Source organism: Pristis pectinata, chromosome 3 (genome assembly GCF_009764475.1).
Source record: "Pristis pectinata isolate sPriPec2 chromosome 3, sPriPec2.1.pri, whole genome shotgun sequence".
NCBI classification, from domain to species: Eukaryota; Metazoa; Chordata; class Chondrichthyes; order Rhinopristiformes; family Pristidae; genus Pristis; species Pristis pectinata.
In genome coordinates, this window is record NC_067407.1 from 51,659,221 (window position 1) to 51,683,753 (window position 24,533).

The window sequence follows — 24,533 nt, forward strand, 5'->3', positions numbered from 1 at the left end:
AATATCTGTGAAAGCTGTGGGAACTGAGTGTGTTGGCATTGATTTTTGTGCAGAGGCCTTCTAGTGAAGCTGTTGACACTGATACAGTGCTCACTCATTAGTCCTTACTGGCAAGAAACAGAGTCTTGCAAAGCACAAGTTTTATTTTTTAAAAGGATTTTTAATTACCTCACAGTATGGCACTCCACGTGAAGCTGTTAATGTTATTTCCCTGTTTAAAGTAAAAAAAAAGTGTAGGCACTCTGGAATAACTAAAAACCCACTCCTTTACACACACAAAGTAAAAAGGATGTCTTTCTATTAAAAACAGCTTGGCTTTTACTCATTAACACAGATGGGCCAATAAAATTGTAATTACTGCATTTGACAACTTGTTTTCCCTACTGCATGGAGTTTAGACCTATAACAGTGCTTTATCTATGAAGAAAATTTACCTGCTAACACTTACAATCATTTAACCATTTCTTAATGAAAAGGATCCTGTAAAATTCAGCACCACGACTCCTAAAACAACAATTTTCATGTCATACACGTCAGTGATAATAAATCTGATCCTGATGCATTTCAGTTGTGCAATAGCAGTTGGATCTATTTTAAAACAATGACATTTGAATAAATTATGTCAATATTAAATATGATAGCTTTTGTTAGAACTGTAGTGTTCAGCAGAATTATCCTATGATTAAAGAAAATGAAATTTTCATCAATTGAGCAAATCAAATTTTAGTACCCGTGAACCTAATTGGTTTCAATCTTTAGTATTTAGTGTTACTCAGAATTATTCTCCCTTTCTGATATATCTTGGTTCTTGTAAAGAAGCTGCTCTAACCCCAGAGTACTCATAAGAATATACTGTAGAGAATAAAAGCACAAGTAGACATTTGGCTCCTCATGTCTGTTCTGCCATTTGTTATCTCAATGCCTCTTTCCTGCATTAATACCGTAGCCCTTGAATTTGTCAATATCCAAAAATCTATTGGCCATGAATGTATTTGACTGAGCCCCCACAACCACCTTGGGTAGAGAATTCAGCGTGGCTTCAACAAATCTCAAACCTTTTCCAGTGTCCATGTGACTGTTGATACTACTGATTTTAGGTGAATGTGTTTGATACAGGAAGTGATGTTTGCAATCAAATCAAATGAATGGTTTAGCTTTCAAGAAGTTTCATTGTTTAACTTTTAATTTAAAAAGTTGTTAATTAAAGCAAATTTAATAGTTTGCAGGTATCCCACCCTCTGCCGACACAGAGAATGTATTTACCTCAGCCCATGCAAAGATCCAGAAGAAATGCATGCATCCCACATGTTGACCCAAAAGGAATGCATGCACTGAACCCAGGCAGATCCAGAAGATGTGCATACACCTCATCTTCATTAATCCAGATATGCATACTCACACCATCCCATGTAGATCCAGAAAATATGTGCCCCTCCCCAAATCCCAACGTACTCTTCTTCATCTAAGAGCATCTCTGGGAATAGCTTTTGCTCCACATCGGTTTTGTTAGCACTTCTGTTTCCAAGTACATTCATTGATGATTAGATGCTGATTGTAATCGTGGCTGTTTTTTCAAAATTGTTCAAAACACAGTTTGCATCATCTACCCAACAAGGACAGCAAAAAAAAAGAATAACTAAGGCTGACCCCTCAGATGGCTTGAACTTTACTATTTTCACTGTGTCTAATTATTGCAATTTCAGTTTATTTGAAACAAGGAATTAAAGGCCAATTGGCTTCTCAATCCAGCCCTGCCATTTAATAAATCCACTGCTGATTAATATCAATTCTGCTTTCCCTCCAATTTTGCATCTCTTGATTTTGAGAACTCATTGCATGTGTTTCCAATGAGGCTTATTCCAAATGTATTCCAAATCATTTGTGGTATTATACCTGAGCTGGCACTTGCGCTAAGTTCATTCACTGGCTCCCACTCAATGTCTCAATAAACTAAACTTTGATATGCCTGCTTTTCTCTTGTTCAAGGAGCTGAACATTTCAAAAATAAGAGGAATACAATTGCAGCGCTCATTATTCATGTGCACTCTTTTAGCCAATGCCCAATTTCCACCAAAACCTCCATGTTAGCTCCCAACTCGGAATAGTCTGTAAAGACGATTTTTCCACTATGTGGGAGCATTCCAAAAACTTGACTGCTTTGACAGCCAGCATAGGCAGAGGTATGATTTTTGTTGTCCATCAGATTCTCCTTACTTCTTTTGTTGTGGGTGGGGCTTGTCCAGTCCATTTGCGTGACTGGGTTACACTGAACCTGGTCTTGCTATCACTCAGGGCCTCACCATAGGGGTCCTGAATTCTTTCATTCAGCAAGTTCAGCCTTCCGGATATAAACCGCATTTCTATGGTATGGCATTTCCAACAAGTTTTAAGCAATCTTTTGTCCCTCCATTGATAAAATTACCCATCTGGTTAATTTAAGGCTAAATAAAGCTCATGCTAAAGTTGCATTCCTTTTAGGATCGTAAGTGAGCTGTTGAAGAATCATGGACAGTTGCCAAGTTATTTTAATATAATACCATATCTCGAAAGACCATCGCTATTTTCTCACAAAGTGAAATTGCCCATAATGAAATTTACACGACCATCAGCATTGCCTTTCTTTATGCAGTTTACTAAGTTGTATCTAGTGTTTGGAAAATCCCTTTGGGACACTTTAAATTTCAGAAAATCTTCCATGGCTGTTGAAAGCAGTGTAAATTCCTCAGAGATGAAAATTGGTTGTTACTTAACAGCAAATGAGTTCATTAGAAATTTAAATAATCTGGACTGAATTTTGTGTGTTCCTAATCTGCATGCAAATATGTGCTGCCCTTGCTTGAAAAAAATAGTATCCCTGCTCTTTCCTGAGCTCAGTCAGCAGTGTGTGGGTGTGGTTGAACACTTAGGAACAAGATTCTTGGTTTTTTTTGCGTGCTTTTGTATTTGTGTGCTGCAGCCTATAATTGCTTGGGTTAGCTGTTTTGCTGTTTGTTTTGTTAACTATGGAACATTGCTCATGATAACAGATGGCTAGCCCTGGGCTATATAAACCACAATGGAAGGGCATGGGAGAATGGAAAGTGCACACATCTTAATTCTCAGTCCCTATTAAGGGTTATGGTGAATAAAGGTGAATGGAAGAGGGTTTTTTTTTGTACATTTCAGCAAACTGACTGAATGCATATTCTTTTGGCTGTTGAATTCTCACCTTTGTAATTAATGAGGCAGCTCAGAGTTCTTCTGTCTCCCAGGAAGGACATGTGTAATGCTGGGCATGCAATGACGTGCAGCTCAAGTTTTAATAGTTGTTCTGTTATGGTTATCAGGGAATTGCTTGGACTCCCATTGTTGGATAGGGTGCTTAAAAATAAATTTCATATAATGGGTATCCATGTTATTATTGACCCTCTTTGTTCTTAATTACTTTGCAAATATTGCTTTTCATTGTTAGTTGTTCAAGATTTTATTATCTGGGGAGAAAATAGAATTTCAATGGAATATTGTTAATGTTATGCTCATAAACATTGCATGTGGAAAATAAAATGGGTAAAGAATAGGAAGTCCCTGATATTTTACCGGGTTGCAGATGGGTTAATCTGTGAAGTTTATATTAATTGAATAAAACAATGTTATATTTATTTTATGTGTACCATGGACTATTTAAGAAACACACAACTGAGAATTTTTTAATTCCATACCTATTTTCAGAAATATAATATTCAATAAAACTATACAGAGATTGATTAGAATGGTGGTCAGGACTATATACTTAGTCTCCAACTATTCTGTTACTGGGAGTGATGAAACAATTACCCACCTCATGCTAAAAGTTTCTGTGAACTCTGTGTATCCCAGAAACTGATTGCAAAACAGTGTTAAATACAAAGAATGGTTTGCATCCTAAACTAATTTTATGTATGAAATCTTCTATGGGGTCTTTCAATACTTGGATGAGTACAAAGTAGTGCAATCCTTTTCAATATTCATGGAGAAATTAATGATTTTGTATTGTGCTGTTGCTTGGCGTTGAGGTGTAAGCTGTGGTAGAACTGTAACCAACTTGTATGCATCTCATGTTGACATTATTACATTGGCAATATATTTAATGTTTGCATTTAACAACTTGTCATCTCTGTCCCAAAATGGACCATAATCCTCAACTGACCAAAATGAAATGTGTCCTTCATGTCCAAATTAAGTCAGAATGCCAAACAAGATGGTCGTGTAGCGGTTAGCATAACGCTTTACAGCGCAAGTGACCTGAGTTCAATTCCGGCCGCTGTCTGTAAGGAGTTTGTACGTTCTCCCTGTGTCTGCGTGGGTTTCCTCCGGGTGCTCCGGTTTCCTCCCACTTTCCAAAGACTTACAGGTTAGGAAGTTGTGGGCATGCTATGTTGGCGCCAGAAGCATGGCGACACTTACGGGCTGCCCCCAGAACACTCTACGCAAAAGATGCCTTTCACTGTGTGTTTCCATGTACATGTGACTAATAAAGATATCTTATCTTAAATCTGCAGGAAATCCTTTGGTACCTTTTTGTATTTAATGTTTTCCTCATGTAGAAGTGCACTTTCAAAAACTTGATTATTTATCCATTCACCATATGTGGGTATTGAAGACGGGAGCATTTATTGCCCATCACTTGACGCTGTTTGGGAGGTGGTGCTGTTGAGCCACTTGCTTGAACATCAACAGTTCATGTGGTGAAGGTATTCTCAATGCTGTTAGATAAGTATATGGAGATGTTTATATTCCAGTTTTTCTTCTGGGCTTGTCCACCTAGATGGTAGAGGCAGTAGGTATACAGAAAGCCTTCCAGATCTTCATTAATGTTATTCCAAATTACTATTGCCCAATTTCAATGGGTTACATAGGATTAATTAATTCAACGATATTTGTTTTTGGAACTTCAATATCACCCACAATGACAAGCTAACACCTTTCAAACTGCAAAGTTGTTCAACTCCTGCAAACAGAGAATAGACTTTCCTTGCTTTCTTTCTACATGCTTTCATCAAATAGATGTCAGTTTCATGAGTTCACGCAAGATTTGGGAAAGGGTTCTATAATCAAAAGAATATTTTCAACTGGAACTCGGGACCTTAACTTGGTTTCGATTTGCCAGAGGGGGTGTAGTTTACAATTTTTTTTACAACATTTCTTTTGTAACAGTACTTTATAAATCTTCTGAATGGTGCAAGGTGCCTCAGATCTATCACTTGAAGTGGTTTCTGTAGGTTTTCTCCTTGATTCAGCTATTTACAAATGCAGTCATTAAAACAAATTCTGTCTGAAACAAAAATGGATGATTAACACATGCAAGGGAAACATCCAGTGTTACTTGGAACAAAACATGCAGTGAAATATATGAAAGCTTGTCTTTTCCAAAAAGATCAAAGAGTCCTCATTACTAATAATTAGCTTTTGTATTCAAATGAGCAGATCAAATATAAAGTGCAGACTGATTATTAATACACATGATTTTTTTTACTGTTCAATGCAGCTTGACAACAAAGACCTTTTATGTGCTGTAAACATCCTGCTACAAAAAGGTTCTGTTCAGCTACAGAAAAATAATTATCAGAAACCTGTCAACTGGCCCCAAAATTAACATTTTGAACTAGTCATCAAAATTTCTCATTTTTTTGCAACAAGAAATGTGGAGGAATAGTTGTTTATTGAAAAATACATAAACCAATGTATCCCAGAATGATTAATGGGTGTTGTTTATTTACTAGTAGTGCTGCATCTAGTTTTCCATTTTGTTTTTCTTGTCCCTTCTTATCATTGCAGATCTGCAGGAGCAGTTAGCCTCCTCTTCCTCCTTTATAATTAAGTTATATTTTACTTTGAGTCAGGGTGGTGAACGTCGGCTGCTATTTGATTGCAGGGTTAGGTTCTAAGCAGCCAAACACAGACAGCCTGTGGATCCAGCATACCGCATTACCTAATAGTGGGGCACTTAGTCGTGTTTGTGACTTCCACTGACAGAGAATGGGTTGTGTGTCTATTGGAGGTTAGGCACTTACTGCAGGGAGTGAGGTTAGAAAGATGTCAGATACACAGTCAGCCTTGACCACCTTCCCTCTCGCGACCTGACATCAGTGCATTTCACAGCAGGGCAGGTGAAAGCTCAAGGCAATTTGCTTACCCTTTTGACCATGGCAGGTAAATGCAGAGAGATCCAATGCATTTTGTTAAGTCTTTGTTTACCATATGGTTGCATTGAAAATCTTTGTCACTTGTGGGAATTTATTATGGAAGGATGAAATCCTTCTTGTGTGCACGATATCTTATATAATACAGGTACAATTGCAAAATATATTCATGTTATACCTGATCAATTTTAATTTTCTGTGAAGAAGGTGGTCAGATATAAGATTTTCATACATTTTGAAAATGACCCTGATGATTTGGAATCAGTATACGTGTGTTGTAGTTGTGAAAGGTTAGTGTGATATTTAGTTAAGGATTTAAAATTTTAAGTGCCCGGCTAGATGGGTAATTTATTGGGAAGAGAAGGCAAAAACTGGAACAATGCAAAAATTGATTGTGGCCCGAAACTTTTGCAAGATCATCTAGGCAACAAAGCTGCATTTCTCAGGATAATGTATCAGTTCATCAACTGCTGCTACTTCATTCACACCAAAAATTCATGGTGCTTTTATGCTCCTGCACCTTACTCCTGCGCCACAGCTCTTATTACAAGACAGTTCCCTTATGCAATCTCTCACAAGACGGAAAAAAACAGCATAGTAGAATTCCTGAAATAGGGGTATGATAGAGAGAGCGGGTTTTTTTCTTACCAGATTTGATGGAAGCATCTTACAACTGACAGATCGTAACACTCAGCAGTTCTAACCTGTGGAACACCAAAGTAGATGAGGTGGAATTTATAACTTCTAATTGCCACATTTCGGAATGAAGATGACTAATAGCCGGGACTTCTCTGTTTCATGAAATTGCAGCATTGCAGTGATGTCCATTTCAGTTTGAATATGATGTTGTGATTTTATCATTATAAAGTAGTGTAATATTGAGGAGCTGAGATCAGCAAGTTAATGTTTGAAGTTCTTTATCATTACTATTTTATCATAGAAGAAAGATTTTTTTGTCTCATTTATTGAGATAACAAATTTCACTTTGCAATTGGTTTGTTATTCATGACAGTACAATTTGAAGAATATTTGGTGGGTTCCATCTTCCCTTGTTGGGCATGCTCACGCTGATGCTGGAAGTCACATTGAATATGTGGTCCAGCAAGCAGCAAGGCCATAAGACAGCCACAATGTCTGTAGCCTCTGAATTGACCTGTACAGGAACTTGACCAGTGTGTTCTCTTAAACAGTCTTTTATTAATGTATAAGTACACAACTGAAGAGTATTTCTTATTTTCACGTGAAGTTCTTGTCCTCCCATTCAGTGTGATCAGTATCATTAAAAAATAGTTTTCATAGTATTTAATCTTAAATGATTTCCACATGTAAACAATATATTAAAAAATCAGTCATTTCTTGCAGATTCCTTTCTGGTCTAAAGCTAAAATTTAAAAAAGACTTTATAATTTGAAGTTGGCCTCTAATTGATCTTAAAATATTCCTGTTTCCAGTGATTGTCTTGCAGGCCACAGTTAAAACAAAATGCAGCTTAGCCACAGGATGAGACATGGTGTAAGTGTAGTATAATGTGCCGGGTACTGAAAATAATATGTCACTGAGCTTACTGTGAGCAATGGCACAGGAAATCTTAATGTAAAGGTCCAATTTGTAAACTGAACATCAAGGTTCCGCTGGATGAGCTGTATTGAAGTAATGGTGGCATTCTATTTCTGGCCCATAAATACAAAATAATGCAACCGGAAAATAATAAAAGCAGACAACAGCCTGTCATTGACCAAAGCATCAGATTTGAGAGAGAGAGTTGATCTTGCAAAGTCCTCCTCACAGATGTCTGAGGACTGATTCTAAAATGGGAGAGCTATCCCACAGACTAGTCAAGCAACAGCCTGACATAGTTTTCCTCACCAAGTCATCCCCTACAGGCAATATCCCTGGCTGCTTTGTTACAATTCCTGGATGAATTCAGTCCCACCAGCAGGGTGGCACAGTGACACACTGGCTCATGGTGTCGGGTCAAGTGCAGGCAAGGAAAGCGCATCCTTGATTACCACCTACCGTCCTCCCTCAGCTGGTGAATCTGTGCACCACCATGTTGAACCACACTTAGAACCACTGAAAGCAATAGGGGTACAGAATGTCCTCTGTCTAGCAGCCTTCAATGTTGGTATATTCTGTGCCTCCACTGATCGAGCCAGCCAGGTGCTGAAGGACATGGTTGCCAGACTGCATCCATGGCAGGGAGCGAATGAACTAACATGAAAGCTGAACCTACTTGGCTTCATGCTCGCCCAAGTTACCTGTGCCAGATGCACCTATCTGTGACAGCATTGGCATAAGTGATCATTGCACAGTCCCTCTGAAGACAAAGTCACTTCTTCACACTGAGGATGCCATCCATTTGTACTGTGTGGCCCACCACAGTCTGTGACCTCATTGCCCAACATATCCCTCACTCTCTATTCTCATCAAACCAAGGATCAGCCCTGGTCCATTGAGGACTGTAGAAAGGCATGGCCTGAACAGACCAGGTATACCGATACCTGAGGTGCCAACCTCATGAACCTACAGCACAGAACTATAAGCAGTAAAACAGCATGTAATAGACACAGCTAAGCAATTGCACAACCAATGGAATCAGATAAAAGCTCTCATTAATTGCAAATGGTGGTGGACAATTCAACAGCCAGCCAGAGGAAGAAACTCCAAGAACAGTGGAGTGAGTGGAGGAAAGTTCAGGGGCGACGTCAGGGGTAGGTTTTTTATACCGAGAGTGGTGGGTGCCTGGAACGCACTGCCGGGGGTGGTGGTAGAGGCTGATACAAAAGGGCCATTTAAAAGACTCTTCGATAGGCACATGGATGTAAGAAAAATGGAGGATTATGGGCTGTGTAGGAAGAAGGGTTAGATTGATCGTGGAGTAGGTTTATATATCATGGGCCGAAGGGCCTGTACTGTTCTGTGTTCTAACATCCCCATTCTCATTGAGGTCGGGGCCCACATATGTTAGTTTAAACATGCACAGCCATATTTGGCGCTAAGCGTGAAGTGAAAGATCCATTTTGCCTTTCTTCTAAGGTCCCCACTATCTCAGAAGCTCAGTGACCAGTAACTCAATTGGACCAGCCGCATAAAAACTGTGCCTCCAAGAATAGATTCAGAGGCTGGGTATGCTGGAGTATGTGACTCACCCACTGACACCCCAAAAGTCTTTCCATCATCTACAAAAGTTAGGAGCATGCCTGCCATCTCCACTTGCCTGAATGAGTGCAGCTCCAAAAACACTCAAGAAGCTCAACGTTCAGGGCAAAGCAGCCCACTTGATCATTACCCCATCCAAAGCCCTGAACATATGTTCCCTTCAATATTAGTGAAGAATGGCTGAAGTATGCATCAACGACGTGATGCATTACAGTTGCTCTGCCAATGGCATTCAACCACCAAGGACAAGGTCAGCAGTGCGTTGGTGACACCACCACGTCACCAATTCCCCTCCATGTCACACACCACCCTGACTTAGAAATGTATCACCGGTCTTTCTTTGTCACTGGAACTCCCTCAGTACCGTGGAAGTATGTTCAAGAAAGTGGCTCACAAGCATGTCCCCAGGTACAACTATGGATGGGCTCTAAATCCTGGTCTTGCCAGGAGTGCCCTGGTCCCAAAAATGAAAATAATAAATAAATTTGCATTACAATGTGACACAGCAGCATTGTTCCACAGGATTAGTGTTAGCTGATTAAAGTTTGTGCAGTACTGTTCTCAGAATCGACTGGATTCAGGACCATTCAGTTTTGCTATTCCTGTTTGGCCCTCTGAGTGCCTTCTTCAGAAATGGTGCTTCTGAGACCTTAACTGCAGGCAGGATTGATTAAAGAGTTCATTAACATTCTCTGCTCTGACTCTCAAATAAGTGACTGTCTACTTGGGTATGCTGCTGCCACCTATGGAAGTGTAGGAGGAAGAAAGTGGGGGGGTGGGGATGGGGATAAGGAATGACCATTTGAAATAAGAACCACTTTTTTGTTATGTTTGTCTTTAGATTCGCCCTCAACGATTATCACACACTGGAGGTGTTTCCACACTGGATGATGATGAGGTAGACACAGCAAGCAAGTAAGGAATCATTTTAGTTGCTGCTTGTTTCTTCTGTGTTTCATCTGATTGTCATCCTTATGCACACAGTTCTCAGCTAAATTTCTATGCAATGTCAAAACAGTGTGCTTAATTGTCAAGTGCTGTTTGTGCAACGCTTCCCTTGCCACTAACCTTTGCATGGAATACTCAATTATGCTTTGAAATAAATCTGAATAGTTGTTAAGATAATAACATAAAGGCAGTACCATCGATGTACTTTGCAAACTCCAAGAATGGTGAAGGTGCTTGTGACTCATTGGATATATGTTCTCTTTGCATTTGTGAATATTTCTTCACACATCATGTTGAGTGGCTCCATTTTCTTTTCAAAAGTAGCAGCTTGTCTTACTAAGTAAATTGATCCCAAGTATTGCTTTGTTAAATTATTTGCTGATACAACAGTCAGATTATCATGATATTTGAACCACTGAGTAACTATATTAGTGTGGTTGCAGTTTTATATTCATTGGAAAGATTTTAATTCATCTTGCAAAAACATTTACAGAAAAAAATATTTTGTATGTTAGTTTCCTGTTAGAATTTGTACAAAATTTGGGAAAAATCACATTTTCCAATGGTTACAATTATTATTTTCTCATACTTCGTGTATTCTTGCCAATGCAAAGATCATATTGGATTCAAGGTGCAGAATACCAGAAATGTGTGTATCAATGCTGACCTCTGCTGGTTTCAAAATATCAAATCACTTTAAATGTGCACTTTTATTTTTGAGTGTTTCTTTAGATTGGTGTGTGATCTGCATTTTCGATGGCTGACAAAATAACATTATTTGGTGTATTCGCAATAGTAGAACTGAGAGGTGTATAGAATCAGCTTTTATTTCTAGTGTTATTCATTGTTTTCAGATAACCATTACACGTATGCACTACCAACAGACAGGCTTGATCATAGAGCTCTAAAAGATGTTAGATACGAGTTTCTTTCCTAAGGCTGTTGTCGAGATATATTTGGCCAACATTTCTTGACTTCTGCTGTCTCCATAGAGAATTACTGACAATGTCCTTCTCACAGGTCACTCTGCCACTGACTTCCATGCCTGTGCTTTGAAGTAAATTGATTTATTATTGTCATATATACCGAGGTACAGTGAAAACCTTGTCTTGTATACCATTCATACAGATCAGTTCATTACAACAGTGCGTTGAGGTAGTACAAGGTAAAACAATAACAGAATGCAGAGTAAAGTATTACAGTTACAGAGAAAGTGCAGTGCAGGTAAACAATAAGGTGCAAGGTCATAACGTGGCAGATTGTGAGGTCAAGAGTCCATCTTATCATTCCAGGGGACCATTCAGTAAACTTATAACAGTGAAATGGAAACTGTCCTTGAGCCTGGAGGTACATGCTTTCAGGCTTTTGTATCTTCTACCCGATTGGAGAGCGGAGAAGAGAGAATGTCCGGGGTGGGTGGGGTCTTTGATTATGTTGCCTGCTTTACTGAGGCAGCGAGGTGTAGGCAGAGTCCATGGTTTCCGTGATGTGCTCGGCTGTGTCCACGACTCTCTGCAGTTTTTTGCAGTCACGGACAGAGCAGTTGCCATACCAAGCCATGATGCATCCAGATAGGATGCTTTCTATGGTGCATCGATAAAAATTGGTGAGGGCCAAAGGGGACATGCCTCTGACCTCCAGCTTCACCGCTGACCTCACCATTGACTCCAATGTTGGAGCACAGACCTACTGAGCTGAGGAGCTAGATGGACTTCTCAAACGACCCTTCGGCTTTATTCCCATTAGGCCTGCCGCTATGGCCCAGTCCATTTTGCAACAAAGCCATAGCGTCCGGGCCTTGAGGTTGATTGGTACCGCAGAGAGCAAGTGAGACCCAAGAATAGAACAGGCATGTGGTGAGTACAGGTGAGTGCATGCCATAAGTAAACACAGTGTCGCAATCTGAGCCATTTTTAAAATTACATCAAATTTAAAAAAAAAACCTTCAGAAAGTCACACCTTTTTTAATAATGTGTTTAAATATAAAAACTTAATATTTTATATTGAGTGTGTGTGTATATGTATTTATTTTTTACTAATTTTGTGAACTAAACACAAAAAAGCATGGTTGGTGTCTACTTTTATTAAGAATGATGTTTGTTGATTGTGGATTCATCAGATCTTTGAACTAGTGACGTACTTCGCATTGTATCAGCAAGAACAAAATGATTTCTTGCAGCTACTCAGTGGTAGTTGGGATGTAACTATGCTCCTGTTACAACTAATTGCTTCATAATTTTACAAGGCAGTTTTCACCATTGCGAAGATTACATTGGACAAATCCCACCACCTCTTGCTTGTATCTGGCATGTTCCTTATTTGGAAAGGGAGCAAAAATTTTGTCAATTCTGTTCAGCAGGCAGAGTGATGATAAGGAAATCTGGAATTGTCAGTAAAGCAGGCATCCAAAGAAAGTGAGGAGAGCAAGAGATAGCACTTCAGTCCCCTCATGTAAACAACTCTGTACGTTGTAGGAAAACAATAATTAAACTATATGTGTATATGCCTGACAGACATTAGAGTTAAGTTGGGAAGCACTATTAACTTCTTCCAACATGTTGATGGCAAATGTGCACCAGGGGCGTGGAGGTAAGATATTAGACTTGGTGGAAAGCATTGGTTTGACGCATGGTATGAGTTAACCAAGGCTTGATGACTGCATTGATTTACCTGCATTGTACTGCGGTAGATATTACATAGAATATAGAACATTAAAGCACAGTACAGGCCCTTCGGCCCACGATGTTGTGCCGATATTTTATCCTGCTCTATTATCTATCTAACGCTTCCCTCTCACATAGTCCCCCATTTTTCTGTCATTAAGATTACCCTTTACTGATCTTGAGGGCTGTAAAACTGGTACATTATGTGCATCTTCTCCTTTGAAAGCAGATACAAACTATCTTCTGGCTCAGTATTTTACTTCCTTATTATTCTATTACACTTACTGGTTATGCCATTTTCCGAAAGGATGTCAAGTTTGTTTCTGGTGTAGACCAAGGAATGGTGACAGTGGAATTGCATATTTTACCGTGAGTTGTCTGCAAACCTTCTATCTGCCTAGCAAAGGTTGATACCTTTATATTGTCTGTTATTTAATGACTGCCAAGGGGATATTTTTAAGAATGATGTTTGTTGATTGTGGATTCATCAGATCTTAGAATGCGAAATACATCACTAGTTCAATTAGCGAGAACAAAATGACTTGTTGTAGTAACTCAGTGGTGGTCAGGATTTAACTATACTCCTGTTACGACTAATTCTTTAATAATTTTACAAGGCAGCTTTCACCTTTGCTGAGATTGCACTGGACAAATCCCACCACCTCTTGCTTGTATCTGACGTTCCTCATTTGGAAAGAAAGCAAAATTTGTTAGCTATGTTTAGCAGGCAGAGTGAGGAAAAGGAAATCTGGAATTGTCAATAATTACAGATTTATTATTTAAGCATAAATACTATTTTAATAAACATGTTACTTTTTACACAATTCAACTTAAAGTGGGGTACCTGTGATTCTTAAAAATAAACCGCATGGTTTATGTGTTTATTTAAGGATGGGAGGTACAAGGCAAGCTGTGTGTTTTTGAGGTTAAAGTCAACAGGGTGAGAAGTGTTATGCTCAGAATAAAATGGAACTTCATAGAACATTGCAGCACAGTACGGGCCCTTCAGCCCACGATGTTGTGCCGACATTTTATCCTGCTCTAGTATCTATCAGGTCTTCATCTTCCAGGATATTGCTCATGATTCAGCAACGAGTCTGGCTTCGCAGTGGAGCCTGCAGGGGCAGACATTACTAAGTGCTGATATTCTTCCATTTTTTTCCTTGTAACTCTACAAGCCAGTGCTGCAACAGGCAGAATAATTAGATCCAGCCAATTAGATATCCAAATGGATGCTCATAAGTGCTGATGTTATCCAGGTTTTATAGACTGAATTTCAAATAAATGCTTCCTTTGGATGCCATGTGACAATGGGCACATTGCTGCCACACAAATTCAAAGTCCGCCAATCAGAATGTTTATCCTTCCCCTTCCTTGGCTCCTCCACTTCATTTGGTATCAAGATCCAAGGGCAATTCCATCCACATCTCAAAAAATCTTCATCAGACTTAATCTTTATACCTTGTAATCAGTTATACAATTTCCATTGTGTCCTGATGTCATTATTGAGTATTATTATGAATGGGAGACAATTTTATTTTAATTATCAGCTCAACTTCAGCCCCCAACTTGGTTGTTGGTTTCTGCTGAATGAAGTGGAGTCTCTCATGGGGCAATCTTCTTCCATGTTGGTTGTCTGAACTGTATTGTCTGTTTTTGTTTTTTTCTTTGTTATTTCTGTTGCTTTTTGTGACTGGATCTAAAACAGTTTCACAACTCTCAACTGATATTTTCACAAATTAATTTCTGACTACTTGTTTCATAAGTGCTTAATGTGTCCTTTCAGTACCAATCCTTTCCACTTGCGGCATATTTATTTATATTTTAATAGCTTACAAATGCTTGAACTTCTTTATTGCACAATTCCTAGACACACGGAATAAAATAGTTTATCCTGGGATCAGTTGAAAGAATTTGTGTTATTTAGCAAGTGCATTACTTGACCTTTTTGCTAACCTTTCCTTCATTTTAAATTAATTTACATTTTTCTAAGTTTCATGTTTTTTAAGCGCTTAAGATACTTTTTTGATAGCTTTTAATAAACTCTTTCAATGTACCAATAAATGGGAGATGATTTTGTTAGTGCAGATGGTAGTACTGACCTAGGCTAGTATGATTTGCACCTTAAGAGCCAAGCCATTTAAAACATTTGTATTTCTTAGGTTGTCGTCTGAAGACAGTGGAGAGATATGTGCCTATATTGATGACAGTGATGAATCTGAACAGATGGAATTGGAATCAGAATCTCCAGGCCAGATGGACCTGTTGGGAGAAATCCTCGACACCCTCAGTACCCACAGTTCAGACCAAGGGAAGCTGTGTGCGGCAAAGAGCCTGGACTTTTTCAAATCAATGGATGATGTCAGTTATAAAACTAGGGTGAGTACGTTGTATTCCATTTCTTGGATCACGGTTGTACATCAAGTTAAAATATCAGGGATAAAATAACTCAAGTTAAAAAGACCAATGGTTTGTCTCAAGGGAGTTTGTATTCAGGCTTTAAGAGCTCATACTCTTCATTCGAGTCAGTTTGCTTGAGAGGTTAACAATGTTGTTTCTTAATTTTCTTGTGCATGTGTCTTAGTTGGTTGTCAAGGAATGCCATGGGGGCAGTGCTTGGAGGTACCTTTGTTACGGCTATCAACCTCCATCCTGGCACACAATCCAATTGAGATTTAATTTAGAAAGAAAATGAGGGAAAAATCAAAATTAACATTGCTTTGTTTAAATCATGATTTACAAAATGTTAACTCTGTAAAGGTGATAAAGAAATAGTCATTTTGTGTAAGAGATTTGTGTTGGGCTTCCATACTTGACAGCTATTTGTTTTATTTTTGCCAGTTTTTTGTCTCAGACCTGATTGTGTTTCTTTTCATTTTCTTAGAATAAATCCAATACTCCAAGTGAGGGGAACCTGGCTGAACTCAGTGTGCAGTGCAATGATCATCTGAGTTGGCACCTGGGACAAGATGATACTATGGTCCACAGAAAGCCCCTTCCCCCATCTCCAAGGAAATCATTTTATGACTATTCTGAACATCCAGTCACCTTTGAACCAATGCCTTGTGAAAGCTCCGTTGAGTTTGTTGAAGAGTTGACAGATTTCCCGAAACTCAATAGTGACTCATCATTTAAAAATTCACTGGGAACTCATGCCTCTTGCAAAGAAGTGAGCCAGGAGGTAAAAAATTCAGCCAGACAGAAACCAAAACGAACACTAACCAGTGAAGAAAAAGAGCAGTGTCAAAATACACCAAAAAACCCATCTGTTTTAATCCCTTGGGAAAAAGATGATGTTGAGGCTGAACCCACAAGTGAAATAGACCTGCTTGAGGAGATTGACTGTTTATGTTCCAGAATTAAAACTGGTCACACCATTTCCAGTGTTGATGCTTCCACTACCAATACCTAGTGTGAACGTGCAGCAGTGTTTTAAGCTGGGGTAGATTTGGGTAACTATTTAAGAAACTGAAAGTGTGTGTTAGACTGCAGGGAGGGAAAAAAATCTTAAGACTTTCTAAAGTGCAGAATAAGTAAAAGAAAAGCACTGCTTCACTGAATTATGCAAAATGAAATACAGATTTTCTTATAGTTTTAACTTTTAACCCACACTTCTAAAATGACCATTAAGATCACTTCTGATTTATAGATTTGGGCTAAACAGTTGACTACCGATTGTTGCTTTGATGGAAGTGGTATATCGGTACTGGACATTGGAGGAGCAGGTTTTTCACACAGAGGGCGGTGGGTATATGGAATGAGCTGCAAGACGAGGTGCTGGTAAAGGCAGGTACAATTACAGCATTTAAAAGACATTTGGACAGGCACATGGATAAGAAAGGTTTAGAGGGATATGGTGAACTTTAAATGTTTGCAAAGGTTATTATAAAACATACATATAAAATCTTGTACCATGGAGAGCGGAAGAGAGTCAGCAGTTGGTTCACCAAAGCTCAGAAGCAAAATGAGGGGGGAATAGTGGTCACCGTTCTCTGCAATTAGTTACACCTAAACTCTCCTCAGCCCATTCTGTTCCATTGTAATATTTCTAAGCTGGATACGCTGAATTATTTAAACAGTCCATTTGTATTTTGTCTGTGTTCTTCCATTATCTATGCTCTACCTACATTAATGAATGAAATATGCAGTAAATTAAAGCCAAATGATCAAAGGTCCTGCCTTAAAAGTTACAGAAATCCTAGATCTTCCTGTAGCATCTTTCTCAAACCATATGGTACTTAAATGGCATAACCTGAAAATGCTTGAAAACAACCCATTAAGCAATAATTACTTGGGATTATAATGCAACTGTGTTAGTTAAGGGAGAAAATTTTAAAAAAAACTCCTGTGGAGATAATGCTGCATTTTATAACATAAGAATTCGGTTTGGTTTTTACCAATGAGTTTTCAATCCATGGCTTTCTGAAATAAGTTGAATTGTTTCTCCTCCACCCCAGCATCTTTAATGTTCGCTTATTTGAATCTCTGAGTGATACTTTCACAAGAAAACAAATTTTCAGGACATTCAATTGGCTATCTTGAGACCTCATTTAAGAGTTCTGGCCTGTGGTGAAAATACAGGCATTAACACTTTGATAAGGATTTGAGTGTTACCATTTTTTAAAAAATAATCTTGGTGTAAAGTATTTCTTTTTTGTATTGAACAATTGTGCACAAATGCTTTAGGTGTTAATAGTGAAATATTGTTGTGTCTTTAGAATGTGTTGTGATAGAGCTGGTCTATGTAAGTGACAACCAACACTGGTATCTAAGGGAAAAGAAGAACCTGTTAACACCCTTGTTTCACAATGGTACTTCTAGTGGTACAAACAGGGAAAATAAATATTAGGATAGATGACAGCATATTAAATCTGATGATTCTAGTAACTTGTGCTACACTAATGTTTAATACTTTTAAATCTGTAGATAACATTTGGTTACTTTATAACCATTAATAAGATATTGCCTTGCACTCTTTGTCACTAGGGTCAAGTGGTAAACTTTGGCCCTCTGTTGTTCTGTTCTAACTTTCTTGTAATTGGATGTTGTTAAAGGATTCCAATTGTTAATTTGTCAGAGGTACATAAATAATTTTTTTGAAATGCCTGGTACATCACTGCGGCAAAGGCTGGAATAGGTGCCTTAACGGAAACATATGAATGATGGTACTGAATTTTATTTTGGGAACTGGAACAATTTGAGCAGAAAGTGAGAATGTAATGTGTATAAAAAGATATCATGTGCACTGACCTATTGAGGTGTAATGTTGCTGCCACGTTACATAGGCTGTGTATCAAAACATAAAGTCAGTAGGATAATCCTATTTGATATACCTCAGACTCCCAAGAACTCAAATCAATCTGAGTTTTTGTTTTAAATGCTCTCTTAATCAAACATGCTATTGTCTTTAGTTTATATATTGAAAATAATTTAAATGCCGCCTATTTCTGAGTCCGGAAGGCATGATATCCTTTTTATAATAATTTTGTGCAATATGAATCCTATTTACCAATGGTTTGTATTTCAGATGTGGCTTTAAGTTAGATTTTTGCACAATGATTTTTTAATAATAAAATTTAACACAGAGAAGCAGCTAAATTGCATGCGGTTTGAGTTAACTTTAAAACTTGCTCCATTGTCAACTACAGAGTCAAGGAATAAGGTCAAGAGGTTATTTGTGAATAATGATCACTGTTAAATTATCTTTAATTGCTATTTTTCATTTCCTACCCTAGTCTTCAGTATCTTATTAGACCAATAATCCATCATGTTCCAACAAGTGCTTCAAAATTTAGAGTTGCATAGCTTATATCACATGCATAAATTGGAGTGCACTTTTTAAATATGCAATATTTTGTTAAACTGTCATGTTTGTTGTGTTTGTCTGTTCATCTTTAAAAGTAAGTGTCCACCACTGTTATGGCTGTCCAAGTCCGATTGTGTGCACATGATGTTCATCATGTAAATTACTTGCATGTGTAATTTATGCAATTGTTTATCTGATTGCTCATTTAAACATCTAGCTAAAACATAATTGATAAGGAATCACTGAAAACTAACCAGTTCACTGTTAGCTAAAACTTTTAAGTTGTGTTCGTGTGTCAGTTATTGTAAATACCACCTGGCTTATTGCTTAAGTTCCATTCGACAGTAATGCCATTGAATTGTATATCTCAGCTGAGTCTAGCTTTTTACAAAAAAAAAGTTGTGCAGGAGTCTAATGGAAAATCCAACCACTTGGCTCATAAAACTTTGAACTAATAATCTGTACAACTACTGTTGGTGCCAATTTCATTGACAGTGTTCCTTTGTGGAGCTCATTTGTACAGACCACCCATTTTTATCCAGATTAACATGGTGAAAGCTGTTTGCCACAGATTTTATGAGTGCAATAACTTCTCTGTGATTCAAAGAACTGCAAGAAAATTGCATTTATAGCTGTGTGGTCTCCAGCCATGTTTAAATTGGTCTTGATGTTCCAACTGCCTGACCTTTTTGTACACTGAGGCAAAATATAATAATTACCTTCAAATAAACATTTTGGGACATTTATATGTATTCAATTCCAATTCAGACCATGTCTAAAACTGAAAACCAATAACATTTCATCAGAGCCAGTATGTACAGTAACACTGATGTGGAAACTTGATGTCTTTGGTTGATCTGTTCTTTTGATGGTTGTCCAAGCTGCTGTATAATGTTAAGGAGAATAATGCAAAATTGGCTGAATAAAGTTATTCTTGAGACATTGCAGAGCTGTGCTTTGCCTTTGCCGAACAATAAAATTTCGATTTTACATTGAAATGTTTTGTCCAAACTATTTCTCTTCAAAGCCTTGTGATTTTGATGTTGAAATCAGAAGAACCTACCCCGTGAATTCAGATCATGTGATCCAATCAAAAGGGCAAATATGAACACAGGCAATGTGTGCAATTGTTATGAAAGGTTCCAGCAAACAGAGCAAGAAATCCTATGTTCATTTTAAAACACCAATGATCCACACTGCAAGATCTGAATTTTTACTATGTCTGTCACTTGCAGGATGGCAGACTGTATGCATTTTATGGTCAAAGTCTCTACATATGTTGATTTTTCTTTCTCCCATGGGCTTCAGAGCAGTTTCCACCTTCAGTTTAATCTGATGAGTTTTTCTGGTATGTTTTGATTTCCCCCTATACATGGGGAAAAACTGCAGGTCCATATTTCCTTATGGCATAAAAGGAGACTATTTTGGCCCAAGTCCTTACTGGCTTACCCAGTAATTCCATTTCCCTACTAATTTTGCCCTGTAACCTATTCTCTCCACGTTCCCATTAACCTTCCCCAGATGCTACCACTCACACACCAGTGGCAATTTATAGTGGCCAATTAACCAGCCAAACCACACATCCTTGCGATGTGAGAGAATGTGCAAACTCAACACAGACAACACCCAAGGTCACGACTGAACCCTGGTCACTGAAGCTGTAAAGCAGTAGCTTTGCTAGCCGCACCACTCTGCTGCTTCAAAGTAAGATGTGTACCAGATCAGAGGCTAATTGTCTGATTTACATTTTTTTTTAATTTTCTCTTTGGGAACTAAAGGAATTCAGCTTCTGGTTCTGCCCCAGTGCTCAAGATAGCAGTATGTAATTAGCACCGTTTTGAGCAATAAAATTTGGTTTCATTATATAATGAAGTTCTATTGAATATAGATTTTGCTCATAAAATCTTAACTACAGTTGGCAGAATGAAGTGATACAGACAAACTAACTGGAATGTTATTTAGGGTAAGTTCAAAAATTGTCCTTCCCAGAACCATGTATTCTGACATTCTATCTCAATTGGAGACAAAATTTGTTCGACACCTTCCAAATATAACTTCATTTTAACACAAGAGTAGTTTCCATTGATCATGCCTGGAGGGGATTGTTGTTAAATAGACAATACAGTTCCCCCATGGCTTCCAAACCAAAGCAGTGGATTCTAATTTGTGATGTACTTTTGATTGGCTTGGTGAGTCAATTCTTGTTGTGAAAAGCTGAAGCATGAAGTCAAAGATAGTGCTATTACTTAAATCCATGAGAAAAAGTTGTTCTCACTGACTTCCTGTCATTAGGAAGATATGAGTGTGCAAAATATATTATTCTGTATACTATCATGATGAGTCTGAAATTGGTTACCTTGCTGTGAAAACTGTTTACCAGATTTACAAGGAAATACTGGCAAGTCCCAGCATATTCCCAATGCATTCAGGATTCCTGTGCATGCACAACTCAGAAGTTCCAAAGTGTCCGACAGCTGTACACCAGGTAACTTCTGACTATGCTCTGGGTATTGTAGTCAAAGGGAGTCCAGTAGCAGACTGTGAAGATGCAGCAATTCTCCAACATTAAGGTGAGGAACCTGCTCAAAGATCTGCACCAGCTTAGACCTTACACAGGACCAGCAACAGCATGTCCTTTGCTGTGAGGCATTATGGTTAAGTTTTGATTAATTCACATACATTTGAATTATTTTAAATTTTTTAAATGTTTTTGATTTGCTTTAAGTGCATTACACTAGTATTTTAATGGTTTGAATATTATTAATTAGTTGGGGATGTTTCTGAATGTCAGTAGCATCCAAGAATTTTGAAAGCCTGGGCAACTGGTTAAGCCGGAGGAGGAATGTGACTCAGCCACTTGTCAGATTTTTTTTTCCCAGCAATTTCATGGTCATAGCTCATTCTGGCCACTCCTTGTATCAAGATTTAGACAAGAAATGCACATTCACCATGCAGGACCTTGTTGCTGCTGTTGACCTGGCTTCATCCACCATGTTGCCTTTAAGAGGTCTGTACCAGGTAAGTACAAATTTAGTGTGTAGGACAGTGACAAGTGTGGGTGACTTGCTGTGGTCTGTGAATTATGAGCCATCAGCTTAAGTCCTCATTTACCTGTTGGCTTGGGTTTTGTGATAGTGACTGGTGCTTGCTCAGTACCCGTAAGATTGCGGGATATTTATAACTAAATACCAAAATTATTGTCATTGGCCAAGTGCTATGCCATGGGCTGTGCTGCATCTCTGCAGTAATCAAAGGACATCATTTAAATCTATATGAGCTTTAAGATATTTACCAAAAGTACACAAAGTCTTGTGCTTTGTTGTATGAAATCTCAGTGAGATTTTAATACAGTACTAAGCGATAATTACTGCCTAACACACTTTCTGACCCTAAAAGAGTTAATTTTATAATAAATGTACATTGTACAGTGGCATGCAAAAGTTTGGGCACCCCTGGACAAAATTTCTGTTACTGTGAATAGCTAAGTGAGTAAAAGATGACCTGATTTCCAAAAGGCATAAAGTTAAAGATGACACATTTCTTTAATATTTTAAGCAAGATTACTTTTTTATTTCCATCTCTTACAGTTTCAAAATAACAAAAAAGGAAAAGGGCCCGAAGCAAAAGTTTGGGCACCCTGCATGGTCAGTACTTAGTAACACCCCCTTTGGCAAGTATCACAGCTTGTAAACGCTTTCTGTAGCCAGCTAAGAGTCTTTCAATTCTTGTTTGGAGGATTTTCGCCCATTCTTCCTTGCAAAAGGCTTCTAGTTCTGTGAGATTCTTGGGCTGTCTTGCATGCACTGCTCTTTTGAGGTCTTTCCAATGATTTTTAGGTCAGGGGACTGTGAGGGCCATGGCAAAACCTTCAGCTTGTGCCTCTTGAGGTAGTCCATTGTGGATTTTGAGGTGTGTTTAGGATCATTATCCTGTTGTAGAAGCCATCCTCTTTTCATCTTTGGCTTTTTTTTCACAGACGGTGTGATGTTTGCTTCCAGAATTTGCTGGTATTTAATTGAATTCTTTCTTCCCTCTACCAGTGAAATGTTCCCCATGCCACTGGCTGCAACTCAAGCCCAAAGCATGATCGATCCATCCCCGTGCTTAACAGTTGGAGAGGTGTTCTTTTCATTGGAAATCTGCACCCTTTTTTCTCCAAACTTTCCTGCATCCTCACCACAAAATTCAGCATCAGAAGCTTGCAAAGGAACATCTAAACAAGCCTGATGCATTTTGGAAAGAAGTCCTGTGGACTGATGAAGTTAAAATAGAACTTTTTGGCCGTAATGAGCAAAGGTATGTTTGGAGAAAAAAGGTGCAGAATTTCATGAAAAGAACACCTCTCCAACTGTTAAGCACGGGGGTGGATCGATCATGCTTTGGGCTTGTGTTGCAGCCAGTGGCTCTGGGAACATTTCACTAGTAGGAGGGAAGAATGAATTCAATTAAATACCAGCAAATTCTGGAAGCAAACATCACACCGTCTGTGGAAAAAAAAGCCAAAGATGAAAAGAGGATGGCTTCTACAACAGGATACTGATCCTGAACACACCTCAAAATCCACAATGGACTACCTCAAGAGGCACAAGTTGAAGGTTTTGCCATGACCCTCACAGTCCCCTGACCTAAAAATCATTGGAAATCTGTGGATAGACCTCAAAAGAGTAGTGCATGCAAGACGGCCCAAGAATCTCACAGAACTAGAAGCCTTTTGCAAGAAAGAATGGGTGAAAATCCCCCAAACAAGAATTGAAAGACTCTTAGCTGGCTACAGAAAGTATTTACAAGCTGTGATACTTGCCAAAGGGGGTGTTACTAAGTACTGACCATGCAGGGTGCCTAAACTTTTGCTTTGGGCCCTTTTCCTTTTTTGTTATTTTGAAACTGTAAAAGATGGAAATAAAAAGTAATCTTGCTTAAAATATTAAAGAAATGTGTCATCTTTAACTCTATGCCTTTTGGAAATCAGGTCATCTTTTACTTGCTGAGCTATTCACAGTAACAGAAATTTTGACCGGGGTGCCCAAACTTTTTCATGCCACTGTATGCCTCATAAATATTTCAAAATATGAGTTTAGTTGTTACATTTTTATTTATCTTAGTGTTCTGTAAACTGCTTGTAGGGTTAATTAAAACATTGTGCTTTTCCCCCCAGTTTGCTATTTGTGAGAATCCTTTCATGTCATCGGCTGCTCAGCCAGTTTGATGACATAGCAGCTACTGGATAATGGGAATCCGTGATAGCAGCAAACATCAGGAAAAGAGGACATTTCCACACAAAGGTCACCAAATCTTTGTGGGGAAACATTCTTCAAGGATACCAGTTCAGATTGTCTTCCAAATGATACAAGAAATGAATAAGGTATCTGTAGCATGCTCAAGCATTCCTTGCATAAAATGGGATATTTTCATGTTACTTTGTTGAACCTCACACTTATTAGACAGTAGGTAGTAAATGTACTCAGAGGAAACACTGTCTCTTTTTGAACTAATTGGCACAAATGTACCTATGAGAATATCTCACGACCTGGCATTTGTAATAGCAACCTTGGCACTTAATGAAATTGGCCCAGTGTATGACAGAAGACTCAGAACATTAGAGGAACAGGGTCAGGATGGCATTTCTTTGCAAGATCACGTGCCAAGACAGCATCACACAGGCGCTGGTACAAGCCTGGCCTCAACTTAGGTGCAAAAGTGGTAGGGTTACTTGTAGTTCAAAAGTTCCAACCAATTAGTTGTAATAAAGATCCACAATATTTTGCAAACAAAACTGCTGAAATGTGCATTAAACCAGAA

General features: G+C 38.4%; 1 protein-coding gene across 2 annotated transcripts in view; it reads left to right on the plus strand.

Annotated features, from left to right (window-relative positions):
* Window positions 1-19,732, plus strand: part of dennd1b (DENN/MADD domain containing 1B) — a 239,983-nt gene extending 220,251 nt beyond the window's left edge. For both annotated transcript variants that reach the window (XM_052012640.1, XM_052012641.1), the window contains 3 exons: window positions 10,159-10,232; window positions 15,091-15,307; window positions 15,813-19,732. In XM_052012640.1, the coding sequence (XP_051868600.1) occupies window positions 10,159-10,232; window positions 15,091-15,307; window positions 15,813-16,340 (819 nt within the window). In that variant the 3' untranslated portion in view covers window positions 16,341-19,732. The remainder of the gene's footprint in view (window positions 1-10,158; window positions 10,233-15,090; window positions 15,308-15,812) is intronic.
* Window positions 19,733-24,533: the final 4,801 nt, after the last annotated feature.